General features: G+C 42.5%; 1 protein-coding gene across 1 annotated transcript in view; it reads left to right on the top strand.

Moving 5' to 3' along the window:
• The window catches only part of LOC121016665 (tripartite motif-containing protein 6-like), a 43,474-nt gene that overhangs the window by 1,474 nt on the left and 25,748 nt on the right, over nucleotides 1–16,252 (top strand). Inside the window, exon 2 of the mRNA XM_040454385.1 lies at nucleotides 7,147–7,247. Within this exon, the coding sequence (XP_040310319.1) occupies nucleotides 7,147–7,247 (101 nt within the window). The remainder of the gene's footprint in view (nucleotides 1–7,146; nucleotides 7,248–16,252) is intronic.

The following is a 16,252-nucleotide window of genomic DNA, read 5'->3' as shown; positions in this document are numbered from 1 at the left end:
TTCATTACTCAAGGTGAGAAGCCAGTTAATCTGCCATTACACCCACCTTTGTCCAAGCTCTTGTTATGCCCAGTAGCTTATGCTGAAGGAGCCGGAAAGCCCGGGATGTGGGGAGATGCCAGCTCATGGACTGTCCTGTCCTGTTTGAATACAGAGACATCTCCAGCCTCATCCTGTGTCTGCAGTGTCCTCACAGCTGTCCTGGCTGGGAGAACTGCTTCCCCAATGACCTACAAGTCCACCTGAAAAACAAGCCAGAGACTGTATCTTGTAGAGTCACCATATGATTCTGGAGGGTTCTGGGAAGAAGTTACTCCTGCATCCCCAAGGCCAGCTAGCCAGAGACTCAGGGAGCCCTGGGGGTGACCTACCTGGCAGGAACTTTAGCCCCTGAACCACTAAGTGGCCTTAGTGAGCTGGCTATGCAGGGTAGTCCATGCAGCAGGCTGCAGGGGCTCAGGATGCAGGAGCTGGAGATTGAACACTGAACCCAAAGAGGGACACGAGGGACATGAGAGTGGTCACCTCATTCCACCTGCTGTGCTGAGGAGAATGGACTGAGATGTGTCCATGGGAAGTGCACACTTGATGTCTATGTGAAGCACTCAGGGTCTGCAATGTGCCCAACATGTTTGGTCAAGAGTCCCTCAGAGTTGTGAATTTACTCCCCAACACCTATCATGGTCCTGTCCTGAAGCTCCATCTTCCCCGGTCTCATGTCCATATGGATTTTTTTCTTTTCTTTTTTCTTTTTTTTTTTTAATCTACATCCAAATCAGTTAACATATAGTGCAACAATGATTTTAGGAGTTGATTCCTTAGTGCCCCTTACCCATTTAGCCCATCCCCCCTCCCACAACCCCTCCAGTAACCCTCAGTTTGTCCTTCATATATGAGTCCCTTCTGTTTTGTCCCCCTCCCTGTTTTTTCTATTATTTTTGTTTCCCTTCCCGTATGTTCATCTGTTTTGTCTCTTAAAGTCCTCATATGAGTGAAGTCATACGATTTTTGTCTTTCTCTGACTAATTTCACTTACCATAGTACCCTCCAGTTCCATCCACATAGTTGCAAATGGCAAAATTTCATTCTTTTTGATTGCCAAGTAATAGTCCATTGTATATATATACCACATCTTCTTTATCAATTCATCCATCAATGGACATTTGGGCTCTTTCCATACTTTGGCTATTATTGATAGTGCTACTATTAACATGGGGGTGCACGTGTCCCTTTGAAACAGCACACCTGTATCCCATGGATAAATGCCTAGTAGTAGTAGGGTAGTTCTATTTTTAGTTTTTTGAGGAATCTCCATACTGTTTTCCAGAGTGGCTGCACCAGCTTGCATTCCCACCAACAATGTAAAAGAGATCCTCTTTCTCTGCATCCTCACCAACATCTGTTGTGGCCTGAGTTGTTCATGTTAGCCATTCTGACAGGTGGAAGGTGGTATCTCATGGTGGTTTGATTTGTATTTCCCTGATGATGAGTGATGTTGAGCATTTTTTCATGTGTCGGTTGGCCATCTGGATGTCTTCTTTGGAGAAGTGTCTAGTCATGTCTTTTGCCCATTTCTTCACTGGATTATTTGTTTTTTGGGTGTTGAGTTTGATAAGTTCTTTGTAGATTTTTGATACTAACCCTTTACCTGATATGTCATTTGCAAATATCTTCCACTCTGTCAGTTGCCTTTTAGTTTTCTTGATTGTTTCCTTCACCATGCAGAAGCTTTTTGTCTTGAGGTCCCAATCGTTCATTTTTGCTTTTGTTTCCCTTGCCTCCGGAGACATGTTAAGTAAGAAGTTCATGTCGCCAAGGTCAAAGAGGTTTTTGCCTGTTTTCTTCTCTAGGATTTTGATGGTTTCCTGTCTCACATCCTGTCTTTCATCCGTTTTGAATTTATTTTTATGTATGGTGTAAGAAAGTGGTCCTGTTTCATTCTTCTCCGTGTTACAGTCCAGTTTTCCCAGCACCATTTCCTAAAGAGACAGTCTATTTCCCATTGGATGTTCTTTCCTGCTTTGTCAAAGATTAGTTGGCCATATATTTGTGGGTGCATTTCCGGGTTCTATATTCTATTCCATTGGTCTATGTGTCCATTTTTGTGCCAGTACCATACTGTCTTGATGATTACAGCTTTTTAATACAGCTTGAAGTCCAGAATTGTGATTGCTCCAGCTTTGGTTTTCTTTTTCAACATTACTTTAGCTGTTCAGGGTCTTTTCTGGTTCTATACAAACCCTAGAATTATTTTTTCTAGCTCTGTGAAGAATGTTGGAGTTATTTTGATAGGGACTGCATTGAATGTGTAGAATGCTTTGGGTATTATCACCATTTTAACAATATTGATTCTTCTAATCCATGAACATGGAATGGTTTTCCATTTCTTTGTGTCTTCAATTTCTTTCATAAGTTTTCTATATTTTTAAGCATGTGGATCTTTTACCTCTTTGATTAGGATTATTCCTTGGTATCTTATGGTTTTTGATGCAATTGTAAATGGGATTGATTCTTGATATCTCTTTCTCCTGCTTCATTATTGGTGTATATAAATACAACTGATTTCTGTACATTGAGTTTATATCCTGTGACTTTGCTGAATTCATGTATCAGTTCTAGCAATTTTTTGGTACAGTCATTTGGGTTTTCAATGTAGAATATGTCATCTGTGAAGAGGAATGTTGACTTCTTCTTTACTAATTTGGATGCCTTTTATTTCTTTTGGCTGTCTGATTGCTGAGGCTAGGACTTCCACACTATGTTAAACAACAGTGGTGAGTGGACGTCCCTGTCATATTCCTGATCTCATGGGGCACTCAGTTTTTCCCCATTGAGGATGATATTAGCTGTGGGCCTTTCATATATGGCTTTTATGATGTTAAAGTGTGTTCCTTCTATTCCAATTTTCCTAAGGGTTTTTATCAGGAAAAGATGCTGTATTTTGTCAAAAGGTTTTCCACATCTATTGACAGGATCATATAGTTCTTATCCTTTCTTCTATTAATGTGGTGTATCACATTGATTGACTTGTGAATATTTAACCATCCCTGCAGCCCAGGAATGAATCCCACTTGATCATGGTGAATAATTATTATTTTTTAGTTTTTTTAATCTTTATTTTTTTGAGAGAGAGAGAGAGAGAGAGAGAAATTGCGAGCAGGGGAGGAACAGAGAGAGAAGGAGACACAGAATACAAAGCAGACTCCAGGCTCTGAGCTGTCAGCACAGAGCCCAGTGCTGGGCTTGAACTCATGAACCATGAGTTCATGATCTGAACCAAAGTCAGAGACTTAGCCAACTGAGCCACCCAGGCACCCCTGAATAATTCTTTCAATACACTGTTGAATTCCATCTGCTAGTATCTTGTTGAGAATTTTTGCATTGATGTTAATCAAAGATATTGGCTTGTAATTCTCCTTTTAATTGGGGTCTGTCTGGTTTTGGAATCAAGGTATTGCTGGCTTTATAGAATAAGTTTGGAAGCTTTTCTTCCATTTCTATTTTTTGGAACAGTTTGAGAATAATAAGTATTAACTGTTCTTTAAAACTCTGGTAGATTGGCAATGAGAAAGAATGAAATCTGGCCATTTGCAGCAATGTGGATGAAACTAGAGGGTATTATGTTAGGTGAAATAAGTCAGGCAGAGAAAGACAGATACCATATGTTTTCACTCATATGTGGATCCTGAGAAACTTAACAGAAGACCATGGGGGAGGGAAAGCATAAGAAAAGAGTTAAAGAGAGGGAGGGAGGCAAACCATAAGAGACTCTTAAATACTGAGAAGAAGCTGAGGGTTGATGGGGGATGGGGAAGAGGGGAAAGTGGGTGATGGGCATTAAGGAAGGGACCTTTTGGGATGAGCACTGGGTGTTGTATGGAAACCAATTTGACAATAAATTTCATATATTAAAAAATAAATAAATAAATAAATAAATACATTTTTTAAAAGTCTGGTAGAATTCCCCTGGGAAGCCTTCTGGCCCATGACTCTTATTTATTGTGAGGTTTTAGATAACCAGTTCAATTTCCTTGCTGGTTATGAGTCTGTTCAAATTTTCTATTTCTTCCTGTTTGAGTTTTGGGAGTGTGGAATTTGTCCATTTCTTCCAGGTTGTACATTTTGTTGGCGTATGTTTTTTTCATAGTATTCTCTTATTATTGTTGTATTTCTGTGATGTTGCCTGTGATCTCTCCTCTTTCATTCATGCTTTTATCTATTTGGGTCCTGTCTCTTTTTTTTTTTTTTTTGAGAAGTCTGGCTAGGGGTTAATTGAATTTTTTTATTATTATTATTCTTTCAGAAGACCAGCTCTTAGATTCATTGATTTGATCTAATTTTTTGGTTTTTTGGATTCTATATTCTTTATTTATCCTCCAATCTTTATTATTTACCTTCTTCTGCTGGTTTTGGGCTTTATTTCCTGCTGCTTTCCTAGCTCCCTTAGTTGTAAGGTTAGGTTGTGTATTTGGGACCTTTCTTGTTTCTTGAGATAGGCCTGAATTGCAATGTATTTTCCCCTTATGACTGCTTTTGCTGTATCCCAAAGGGTTTGAACCCTTGTGTTTTCACTTTCACTTGCTTCCATGTATTTTTTAATGTCTTCTTTAATTTCCTGGTTAACCCATTCATTCTTAAGTAGGATTTTTCTTTAACCTCAATGCATTTAGCATTTTTCAATTTTTATCTTATGGTTTATTCCAATTTTCATAGCATTGTGATCTGAAAATGTGCATGGTATGATCTTGATGGTTTTTTTTTCAATTTAATGTTTATTTATTTTTGACAGAGAGAGAGAGAGAGAGAGAGAGAGAGAGAGAGAGAGAACAAGTGGGGGAGGGGCAGAATGAGAAGGAGGCACAGAATCCAAAGCAAGCTCCAGACTCTGAGCTGTCAGCACAGAGCCTGACACAGGGCTTGAACCCACCAACTGTGAGATCATGACCTGAGCCAAAGTTGGATGCTTAACTGACTGAGCGATGCAGGCACCCCAATCTTGATCTTTTTGTAACTATTGAGGGCTATATTGTTACCCAGTGTGTGATCTGTTTGGAGAATGTCCATGTACACTCAAGAAGAATATGTATTTTGCTGCATTAGGATGAAAAGTTCTGAATATATCTGTTAAGTCCATCTGGTCCAATGTGTCATTCAGAGCTGTGTTTTCCTTATTGATTATTTGCCTAGATTACCTGTCCATTGGTGTGAGTAGAATATTAAACTCCCTACAACTAAGGTATTATTATCTATACATGTGTTCATGTTTGTGATTAATAGAGTTGTATATTTCTGTGCTTCAAGTTGAGGGCATAAACATTTATAATTGTTAGCTTTTCTGGATGGATAGATCCCTTAATTATGATATAATGCTTTTTCATCTCTTGTTACAGTCTTTAGTTTAAAATCTAGTTTGTCTGATGTAAGTATGGCTATTTCACCTTTCTTTTGACAACCAGTAGCATGATAAATGGTTCTCCATCACCTTTCAATCTGGAGGTGTCCTCAGATCAAAAATGAATCTCTTGTAGGCAGCATATCTATATGGATCTTGATTTTTTAACCATTCTAATACCTTATGTCTTTTGATTGGAGAATTTAGTCCATTTAAATTCAGTGTTATTATTAAAAGATACAGATTTAGTGTCATTGTGTTATCTGTAGGTTTCATGTTTGTGGTGATGTCTATAGTCTTTTGTAGTCTTTCCTGCTTTCCACTCACAGAGTCCCCCTTAAAATCTCTTGCAGGGCTGGTTTAGTGGTCATTAACTCCTTCAGTTTTTCTTTGTCTCAGAAAGCCATTATCTCTCCTTCTATTCTGAAAGACAGCCTTTCTACATAAAGAATTCTTGGCTGCATATTTTTCCTATTCAGCACATTGAATATTTCCTGCCACTCCCCTCTGGCCAAACTAGTTTCAGTGGACAGGTCTGCTACTACCCTTATGTGTTTACCCTTGTAGATTAAGGCCTGTTTGTCCCTAGATGCTTTCAGAATTCTCTCTTTATCTTTGTATGTTTCCAGTTTCATTATGACATGTTGCGTTGTTGAACTATTTTCGTTGATTTTGAAAGGAGTTCTCTGTGCCTCCTGGACTTGTATGCCTGTTTCTTTCTACAGACTGGGGAAGTTCTCAGCTATAATTTGTTCAAGTAAACCTACTGCCCCTTTCTCCCTCTCTTCTTCTTCTGGCACTCCTATGATATGGATATTATTTTGTTTCATGGAATAATTTAGCTAATTCTCCCCTCATGATCTAGTAATTTCCTTTCACTCTTTTTATCAGCTTCATCATTTTACATAATTAAAAAAAATTTTTAACATTTATTTTGAGAGACAGAAACAGAGCACAAGTGGGAGAGAGGAACAGAGAGAGGGAGACACAGACTCTGAAGCAGTCTCCAGACTCTGAACTGTCAGCAGAGAGCCCGACACAGGGCTCCAACTCAAGAACGATGAGATCATGACCTAAGCTGAGGTCGGTCACCTAACCAACTGAGCAACCCAAGTGCCCCATCATGTTACATAATTTTATCTTCTATTTCACCTGTTGTCTCCTCTTTTTCTTCCATCCTTGCTGCCACTGTATCTACTTTATTTTGCCTCTCATTTACAGAATTTCTTAATTCACCATGACTATTTCTTAGCTCTTTGATCTGCAGCAATAGATACTCTCCTCGTACTCCTCCTCCTGCCCACCCCTCCTCCCCCGTCCTCATTCCTCATTGTCTCCCCTCCCATCCCCTCATCTTCTCCCCTCTCCCACTTCTCCTCCTCCCTTCTGATACCTCCCCTCCTCCTCCCCATACTCCCTCTCTTCCCTTCCCCTCCTCTACCTCTTCTTCCTACTCCCCCTCTTTCTCCCCATCCTCCCCTTCCCATCTTCTCTCACTTCCCCCTCTTACCTTCCCTGCCCTCATCTGCTTCTTCTCCCTCCTCCCCTCCCCTCCTCTCCTTTCCACTCCTCCTATCCTCCCCCTCCTCCCCTCCTTGTCCTCCTCCCTCATTCTCCAGCTCCCTTCTACGTCCTCCCCTCCCCTCCTCCACCTGCTCCCCAATACACTCTGTGGATCCCTCACGACTTGGCAGACTTAGAATTCTGCTTCCTTTACAGCCTAGTTGCTCTGCTGATCCTTCTCTGGCCTCCAGGGCATCTGGGCCTGGTGTGGGCTAGGACTCAGCGCTACTGAGTTGCAGGAGAAACAGGACCCAGGGACAGTTCCAGCAAGCCCCCCAGTATCTGGTGAAGGGTGAGCTCCTTTACCTTCTAGTTGCCATTTTAAACTGTGGGTTTGTTTCTGTGTCCTGCACAGGTGGATCTACACACAGCCCCTCCCTGCTGTCCCTCCCCATGCAGTTCCCAGAACCAGGAGTGGGGTCCCCGCACTGCCAGAGTCTGTCTGTCCTGATGCTCAGTTCCTCCGGAGACGTTGCTGTATGAGTAGGCGTGGATTCTGCGTGTCCCTGGAAGAGCGGACTTCCGGGTCCTTCTCATCTCCGTCTTAGACTGGGCCCTCCTGAGCCGCTTTCTTTCTCATCTCCTGACACTGTGTCGATTGCCTCTAATCTGCAGTTTTAATGGTTTATGGCACGTTGACCTTTCTGGCTTTATCCAGCGTCAGTTCCTTTTCCTAGCAGCCTGGGGCCTTCTCAGCTTTCCCTGCACCAGCAAGGCAGTATGTCAGTGCTCCCTGACCAGCTGACACTTTGCCTTCCTACAGCTTCCCACGTGTGAGATATGAAATCAGCAAGGACTGGAAAATAAAAACCATGAAACAAAAATCATCTCAGCTGATAATCAAAGTAAGAGGATAAATACAGATAAATCCAGCTGCAAAGTTAATAGGAAACCTCATGTAGCCCATGGTCATGCAGCAGGTGTGAAAGGGCCAGAAACAACCCCGTTTTAATAACTCCTGTTTCATACAAGTGAGGCCTCGTATCCCCTTTCCTGCAGTCCATTACCTGGGATGATCTACTACTCATCTACCCTTGCCTCGTGACCACAGGCCATGTTTAGTTAGTCACTGCTGTTCCCAGTCTTGCCTCAGACACAGCGTCTGCCCCCAAGTGGCCTTCACATCCCTGGACCCTCCTCAGAATCCTTCAGTGGGAACCTACACCTGACCAGGAAGATTCACCGCCCCCTTTTGCCAAGTGTACACCCACCACACTCAAGACACCCTCCCTCACTGTACAGGTTGGGGAAATCTGGCTTTGGTCCTGGCGGTCCTTCCTGCTTTGGCTTACACAGACCATCCTTAGAATGCCCCTGTGGGGTTTGTCTCATCTTGTTCACCCATACTGTATATGGATCTAAGTCTTGGGCATATTTTCAGAGATGATGTACATGTTTCCTATTCTACTATCTCATAAAAATCTCAGGTCTCTATCTAGTATTTATTTGTAAACAAGCTGCTTGATACATTTTGCTTTGGGTTTCAGAACTGCTTGGTTGAAACATATATCATATGTGTGACACACACACACACACACACACACACACGTGTTCTGTGAAAGTGTCAACATAATGAGCATCCATCTCTCCCAAATTTTCCTTGTCTCCCTTTGTGATCTATCCCTCCGGTCCCTGCTGCTGATTTCCAGGGCCCACTGACCTGCTTTTTGTTACGATAGATTAGGAAATACAACCTGCCCTATAACGACAGGAAACAGCCCATGGTTAGTGACTGACTAACCACACTAACTGATGAGGAAGTCAAGGTTCACACAGAGGCCATCTAACACTCTGGAGAAAGTCACAGCAACAATACTTTTTTTGTCTATGCCTCATCTGTTTCCCAACTTTATTCATACATTTCTAAGATCCTGAAATCCCTCTAAGATTGGCTTCTGGCAAAAATAATACAGGCCTAAGTTTTGATCTTTTCTAAAATTTTAGGAGTTTTTTTTTTTTTAATCTTAGGAGGTTTAAAGCTAAGTGTTGTGACATTTAAAATTTTCCCAACCTTCCTGTGAAACGTGGACAAATGCTACATACCCCATCACTCATTGGAATAAGGGAGTTCAGAGCAGGAGGTCGTGAAAAAAGAAAAAGCCAACACCAGGCATAGCGATAAGTAAAGAGAACATCACTGCTGAGGAAGGAAGCTGGACTCCAGCCAACAGTCCAGGTGGAATCTGAGGGGCTGAAAGAGAATCCAGAGATGGGAGTGAGAGATGTAGCTTTTGGAATCATTCATAAGCTGCATCAAAGAAAGTGGAGATTTCTTTTTGGAACCCTAATTTTCCTGTCAAATAAAATGGGGTGTTGTCAGTAATGTGCTGATGTTGCTATATTTTGATGAAGGTAGCAAGCACAGCTTCTTTATTTCCAGCACCGTGTAACTTGGAGACCATGGCAACCAAGTACAGTTCAAAACGACAAAGGGTATAGGAAGTATATGTTGTGACTGCTGTGTTGGAGGACCCTCAAAACCAACGTACATAAATAGGCTCAGAATGGGAGAAGAATCCGGGGTCAGTAAAAATGCTGTGAATGGGAACTTCCTGCCTGGACAAGATGGTGTAGACACACTTTCTCTGGTCTCTCCAGTAAGCACCAATATAAACCCTGGAAGTAACATGGGGATCACTCAAAGTAGAACTCTGGAAAGCAGTGAGAAGGAACAATGGAATGGCAAGGTGTCTTATTCTTCGCACCCATCCTACGAAGGGACTCATCTGGCGTTTCTCTCAATCAAGAAGCACAAGACAGCCGTGTAGCCTCATTCTTCTCTGGATTGACTGGAGAACCGCTGACACCGAAGGGGACCCCCAGCCCAGTTCAGTCTGGATGGGATAGACCTGGATCCTGGAAATGATGAGCACCACTGGAGCTGCCTTCTTCCCCGTGGGAACTCAGGTGTCCCTTCCTTTGGGAGATGCTGAGGCACCAGACAGCACCTGGAGAAAGCACCAGCACACCCAGGAAGCATCTGCAGGAGGGACCACTAGAACCAGCAGTACCTGAAGGAAGGACCTACCAGAACCACGCAGTATCTGCAGGGGGCCTCCCACAGCAGCAGCCATTCCAGGGAGACACACACTCACATACACACACACACACATACACACACGCACACGCACGCACACACACACACACACACACACACACACCACATCATGTCATAATGTATTCTTCCTGCCTTCTGCCCTCCAGGGGATCCTGTCCAGGCTTTATGCTCACAGATGTTGACAAAGGGGCTCTGGGAGTCGAGGGTTCAGGGCACTTAGAAGCACGTGGACCCAGGAAAGTTCTCCATGTAAGGGAAACTGCTCCTGTACCTCATGCACTTTCAGGGCTGCCCTTCCTGCTGCCTCTCCGTGCTCCTCACCTTGCTCTCCTCAGGATTAGGGCAGAAGCTCTGAGCACCCACCAGAAGTAGCAGATCGCAGTACTCAGAGCAAACCAGCCAGGCACTGGAGAAAACAAAGCCTCTGGTCCAGGCAAGAGCAGCCCAGTAATATTCATTGTAGTCCAATGAGAACTCCTGGAAGCCTCTTCTGATTCGATAAGAAGGATTATGCATGCTAATTGGATAATCCTATTGGGCATCAACCAACCAGTGAGAAAATAGAACATTGAGTCAGCTCTACCTACAGGACTTTCCAAAGATGCCTGTGTTATAGCACCTGCATGCTTACAATTCATTTTAATGATTTTTAAAACCTTAAAAAAATAATGAATGAGGCCAATGCATAGACACACACACATGCAGAAAAAAACAGCATCCTTAGCCTTATGAGGAGCTTTGAACTTTAACATTATTATCTCAGGCTGTTCCATTTTATTGCATTTTTCTCCTTTTTTCCTATGCCATTGGAAATCCTTGGGGGCCCTCCCAACTCTCACCTCTATATCTGCGTTTCTTTACCAGACTGCCCCTAGGCACAAGTACATCATCACCTGATGTTTGGACAAAACACTGAGATGCTGGGAGGCACTAGTCATAACTGTGGCCTCCACACTGTCCACAGGCTCAAGCACTAAAGGAAATTCTCCACCTGCTGATACAGAAGACCATGGGGGAGGGGAAGGAAAAAAGAAAGATTAGAGAGGGAGGGAGCCAAAACATAAGACACACTTAAAAACTGAGAACAAACTGAGGGTTGATGGGGGGTGGGAGGGAGGGGAAGGTGGGCGATCGGTATTGAGGAGGGCACCTGTTGGGACGAGCACTGGGTGTTGTATGGAAACCAATTTGACAATAAATTTCATATTTAAAAGACAAAACAAAACAAAGCTGAACTTTTGAAGTGAAATAAAGGGTTAGATTCCACCCCCCCCCCCCAAAAAAAAGTAATTTAGATTTATGCTGACATACTGATTTTGTTACTGGTAACGAAAGAAAATGTTAGTGTACAATGAACAGAAAAAAATTGGGGAAGAAATTGTTTTCATACAGATGTTTATTAACTGATTATTGCTTGGATATATTTCTACCGTTTTTTTCTCCCCACTTCTAGCATTTCCACTTTCTAAATTTAATAAATAAAATAAATTTCATAAAAATCAAAATGAAAGTCAATTACCCACATAGTCGCAATCCAGAAATAATTTTACAAGTAGTATCATAACACAGATTCTTTTCAGTTTTAATAAGAAATGCATCTATAGGTAGAAATTAGTGTCCTCTTTATCTGTCATCCTAGGTCATCCTCATTATCTCCATGGGGGAAATTTGTAATCATTTCAAGGTGTCCTTCCAATCCCTATTATTTTTTAAACTATAATTTAAAATTATACATTTTATTATATGTATAGTTTTTATACACCTTCTTGTTCTTCACTATTTCTGATATTCAGAGTAATTTCCTAGGAACACACATTAATTTAGTTGCATTTAACGTTGAGACAGTGCTTTATCAATGAACGTATTTTGCAATTATCCTATTTCATTTTGTGACACTTGGGCATTAATGCTATTTCTACTTTCCTGTCATCACACATCCTTCCTAGTGAAGGCAGTGGTGCAGAGCTTCATGTATTCTCCTGTAGAGTCTTCCTGAGGATATTCTCATAGGAAAAATTTCTGGTTCATTTGTTGTCTGTGGTAATTTTTTTTCTTATTTTCATCCATTTGCATATATATTTTCTACTGGTTTCAGCATTTTGCCTTTGTGCATTCTGAAAATATAGATGCGGTGAGTATATAATTGTACTATATAAACTTTTCATTCATGATTGTTCTGTTGAAAAACACTGGTGCCCCTACAACACAACAGTAGAAACATAACTTACCACAGTATGTAAATAACATGAGCATCACTCTCCCTGATGTATCGTGTCGCTTCTTTCAAAGTCTGTTGGGGATTGGTCACTGTGCATCTGTTATTAAATTCACACATAGCCAGAAAAGCTTGTAGTTGTGTTGCCCCCTTTGATGCTTAGTGATGAGTCCACAAAATTTTTGCAAAATTGATTTTCCAAAGAGGAAATTGGTCAACAGAGATTCAAGTGCAGTGAAGACATGCAAAGAGAGTTTAGATTAAAATCCAATGTAAGTGGACTCATCCAAACACAGTTGTTCATGGGAATGTGGACATAACCTAGGTTCAGTTGTCTCCAGACATCCATCCAGAAGAACTCAGTGTAAATAGCACCTTCAAAATAATGAAGGAAAGCAGTTTTGACAAAAAGGTGGAGATATCCCAAAGTAATTGATGCGACCAAAAGTATCCACATTAAAGTAATTTTCAGAGATGTGTCACAACATTTAAAATGCAAAGGATAAAAGGTTGGATGCTGATTCAAAACTAGGAGGAAAATGACAATTTTCCAAGGCATAGAAAAGATGCTCACTCTGTTTTATGTAACATGCCAAAAAGTAGAAAGGTGCAGGAGTTTTGACCTTCCCAAACTATGTTACAAAGAAAGGCTGCCTGTGACTGTGTGTATGGACATCTATGGAGTAGGGCAGTGGTTCTCTACTGGGGTAAATTTGTCTTCCCGGGACTTTTGTCAGTGTCCGGAAATGTATGGGATTGCCCCAGTTGGTGGCTTCTACTGTCAGTTTTCTTGAGTGTGGAGGGACCTGTGACTTGTTCTAGACAATTTAATACGACAAAGGCCATAGGAAGGCACCCCTGTGATTACAATTCATCATATAAGGAAGGACTTAGTACACTGGAGAGATAGACCCTTTGCTGGACTAGGAAACATGCCATGTCAGGAGACTTCAGGTGCCCTCTCAGATCTACAGTGGACCCATATGAAATTCAGTAAGAAGCTGGGGCTCTCAGTCATGCAGCCACAAGGAAATGAATTCTGCTAAGAAGCCAAGTGACAGTGGAAGCAGAGTCATCCTAGGTTGATCCTTCAGATGATAACACAATGAACTGTTACATAGCTGAGAAAAGAATACCACCTGTAACCCCTGAGCTTCTCTGGAAACTTGTAAATGGGGGTTTATTTCTGTTGCCTTAGGGCAAGGCTTGGGGAAAGAATTAGGGAATTACTTCAGGAGAGGATAGTTTAGGGAAAGAGAAATCTTTCCAAAAGAGAGGTCTTACAGCCAAGTGAATCTCTTCCAAATGGAATGTCGGAGGTTGGGGATTTCTGGCATGGGGTTTTGGGGAGATCAGTGGAAGCATCAGTGTTCAGATCCTGATGGAACAGGGCCTCCCAGGTCCCCACTCCCCCTTCAGGAAGGATCCAGAAAGATCCCAAATTTGGCCTTATAGACACTAGATGCTGGACAGATGGTCCCACATCTCTGGGTCAAGTGACTGTGAGTTGGGGGCTGCTGAGGAGCAGTGGTTCCTCAGTGCTGCTGAGAGCACTGGTTCCTGGGGACCAGTGGCTCTTCTGACATAAAGGAAGGGTGAGGTGGCGGGGTACAAGGAATGGGTGTGCTGTGGGCATGGCTGGAAACACTTCCCACTGGTGATATTTAAGTTCTTGGAGATGTAAGTGCCCCCCTCATTCAGGGCTGGGGAGGTGGTCTCAGAACCAATACTAGGAAACCCAAAATTTCTGTGTTCTCTGGGCTTTCATTGGCTATTTTTTAAAAATGCTTATTTAATTATTTTATTTGAGAGATTGAGAGAAAGCTCGAGCAGGGGAGGGGCCGAGAGAGGGAGACAGAGAATCCCACGCAGGCTCTGCACCATCAGCATGAAGCCCGATGCAGGCTTCAACCCACCAACTGTGAGATCATGACCTGAACCAAAACCAAGAGTTGGATGCTTAACCGACTGAGCCACCCAGGCGCCCCGCCTTGGCTCTTTTTGTGTGTGTTTCATTTACAATAATGGTGATGTTTGCCATCTTCAAAATACCTGTAAAGAATAAGAGTACTTATTCATGCTCTGTTGGCCAGAGCATACAGTAGGAAACAGGTTTGGTATTGTGACTTTTCATTAATACATCTAACTTCATGAAACCAGGGTCACCAGGATTAGATGAGATGCATTTAGTCTATTCTTATTTTTTAATCTATTCTATTTGTGTAAAATGCTGCTTTTCATTTCCCAAGTATATTTCACTTCTCACTCATTGCTGTCATTACCTTAATAGGAGACGACATTGAAATTCATGTTCTAAGTCTTTACTGGGGTAGGCTTTCTGTCAGAACAGTGAGGGACAAAGGCAAAGATCTTGGCTCTCCTATTCATGAGAAAGATGCAAACTTACATGTTTCACTGATGGCCAGTTTGCGTTTAGTGACCACTGTGCCCTAATTCAACCCCAGTGCTTTGGAGGTCGGAGGTGACACTGTAAGTCACAGTTTCCTGAAATCTCAGCACCACATGACAGGGTTGGGTGTTAAAATTTTCATGCACATTCTGTTCTGATGTATGATAAGTTAAATGAAAAAGTCACCTTCTTTCTTCAACTTACTGTTCCTTTCTGTTTCTCCACTTACTTATGTCTTCTTCTTATTATTAACCCAGGGATTCTAAATTATATGAAAAGTGGATATTGATCATCATCTGAGAACACCATTTTTATTATTCTTAAAAAGGTCTTATCTAAGTTTTTTTCTTGAAGGGCCCTAACTCCTGATGTTGCTCTTTTCCCCCCTCCTTCAGTTCTTTCCTATAATGCCATGTCCAATGGAGCTAAAACCTGATTAGAAGCTGAATGCTCTCTGAGTGCCGAAAACGGTTTTCATCTGGGATTTTCATCAGTTTCCCTTAACATTGAACACACATTTCTTCTTCTCATGTTTATTTTTACACTCATTGGGTTGGGGATATCTGGCCACTAATTTGACACTTTTCCTACCAAACAGTGCATGGCCCTTCATCCATCATCAAATATGTTCACTTCTTGATCCTCTAGGGGGTTCACTTTGGACTCTCTAGGTAAATATTAGACTTAAAATATTATTTCATGCAAAGTATGTGCTAGTTGGAGAACCCTAGAGTTTCAACCATTAAAAACTACCTGAATCTTACATGGTGTTCAAACGTCTTTGTGTTTGAGGTCCAGTCCAAGATGGCAATGTAAGAAGACTTTGAATTCACGTCCTGCGTGGAGACACCAAATCTCCACCTACTTATAGAGCAATTCCTCCTGAAGAAGACCTGAGGGCTAACTGAACAGCTTCGTCACAACAAAACATACAGAGATCACACAGAGTATGAGAGAGAGACATGGTAATGAAGAGAACCCCCACCCCTGACACTGTGTACTGCAGTGAGGAGTGATAGCACATGAGCAGACTTGTTTGTCTTGGGGCACAGAAAAGAAATCCATGGTTTAAGGAGCCCTTAGAATGTGGAAGGGCAAGCCTTTGAGTCCTGCCAAACAGCAGGGACCTACTGGAACTCTCTCTGTGTGGAGCGGCTGGTGAGCACCATGGTTTACATTCTCCCTCCACCTTCATGGCATGGATGGAAGCAGGATCCAGGGGCTGTCAGTGGCCTGAGCCTCTAGCCCACACCAGTCCCAGCCATCCCACCAAGGTGGTGCCCGCACGGCACCAATGGAGACAATCCTGATCGGTGCTCAGTACATCTCCACCTGTCATGCCAAGGTGACACGTGCACAAAGCACCCAGAACACTCCAAGCCCACACCACTTAGGCTGAAGAAGGCTTGCTACAACATGCCAGGGGGAAGAGTGATCCAGATCCACTTGGGTCGTGTCTGTGTCAGCTCCAGCCGCCCTGTCAGGGGACTGACTGAATGAAGCACCTCAGCAACCTCCAACCCACACCCTGCTTCAGCTCCAACCACCATACCAGGAGCACCCTAGGACATTCTGGCCCATGCTGGCCTCGGCTCCAGTTGTCTCCAGCATTGA

This window comes from Herpailurus yagouaroundi, unplaced genomic scaffold (genome assembly GCF_014898765.1).
Source record: "Herpailurus yagouaroundi ecotype Mexico unplaced genomic scaffold, PumYag 212, whole genome shotgun sequence".
In the NCBI taxonomy this organism is placed as follows: domain Eukaryota; kingdom Metazoa; phylum Chordata; class Mammalia; order Carnivora; family Felidae; genus Herpailurus; species Herpailurus yagouaroundi.
The sequence above is the reverse complement of the archived record's forward strand: the minus strand, read 5'-3'. Positions and strand labels throughout refer to the sequence as shown.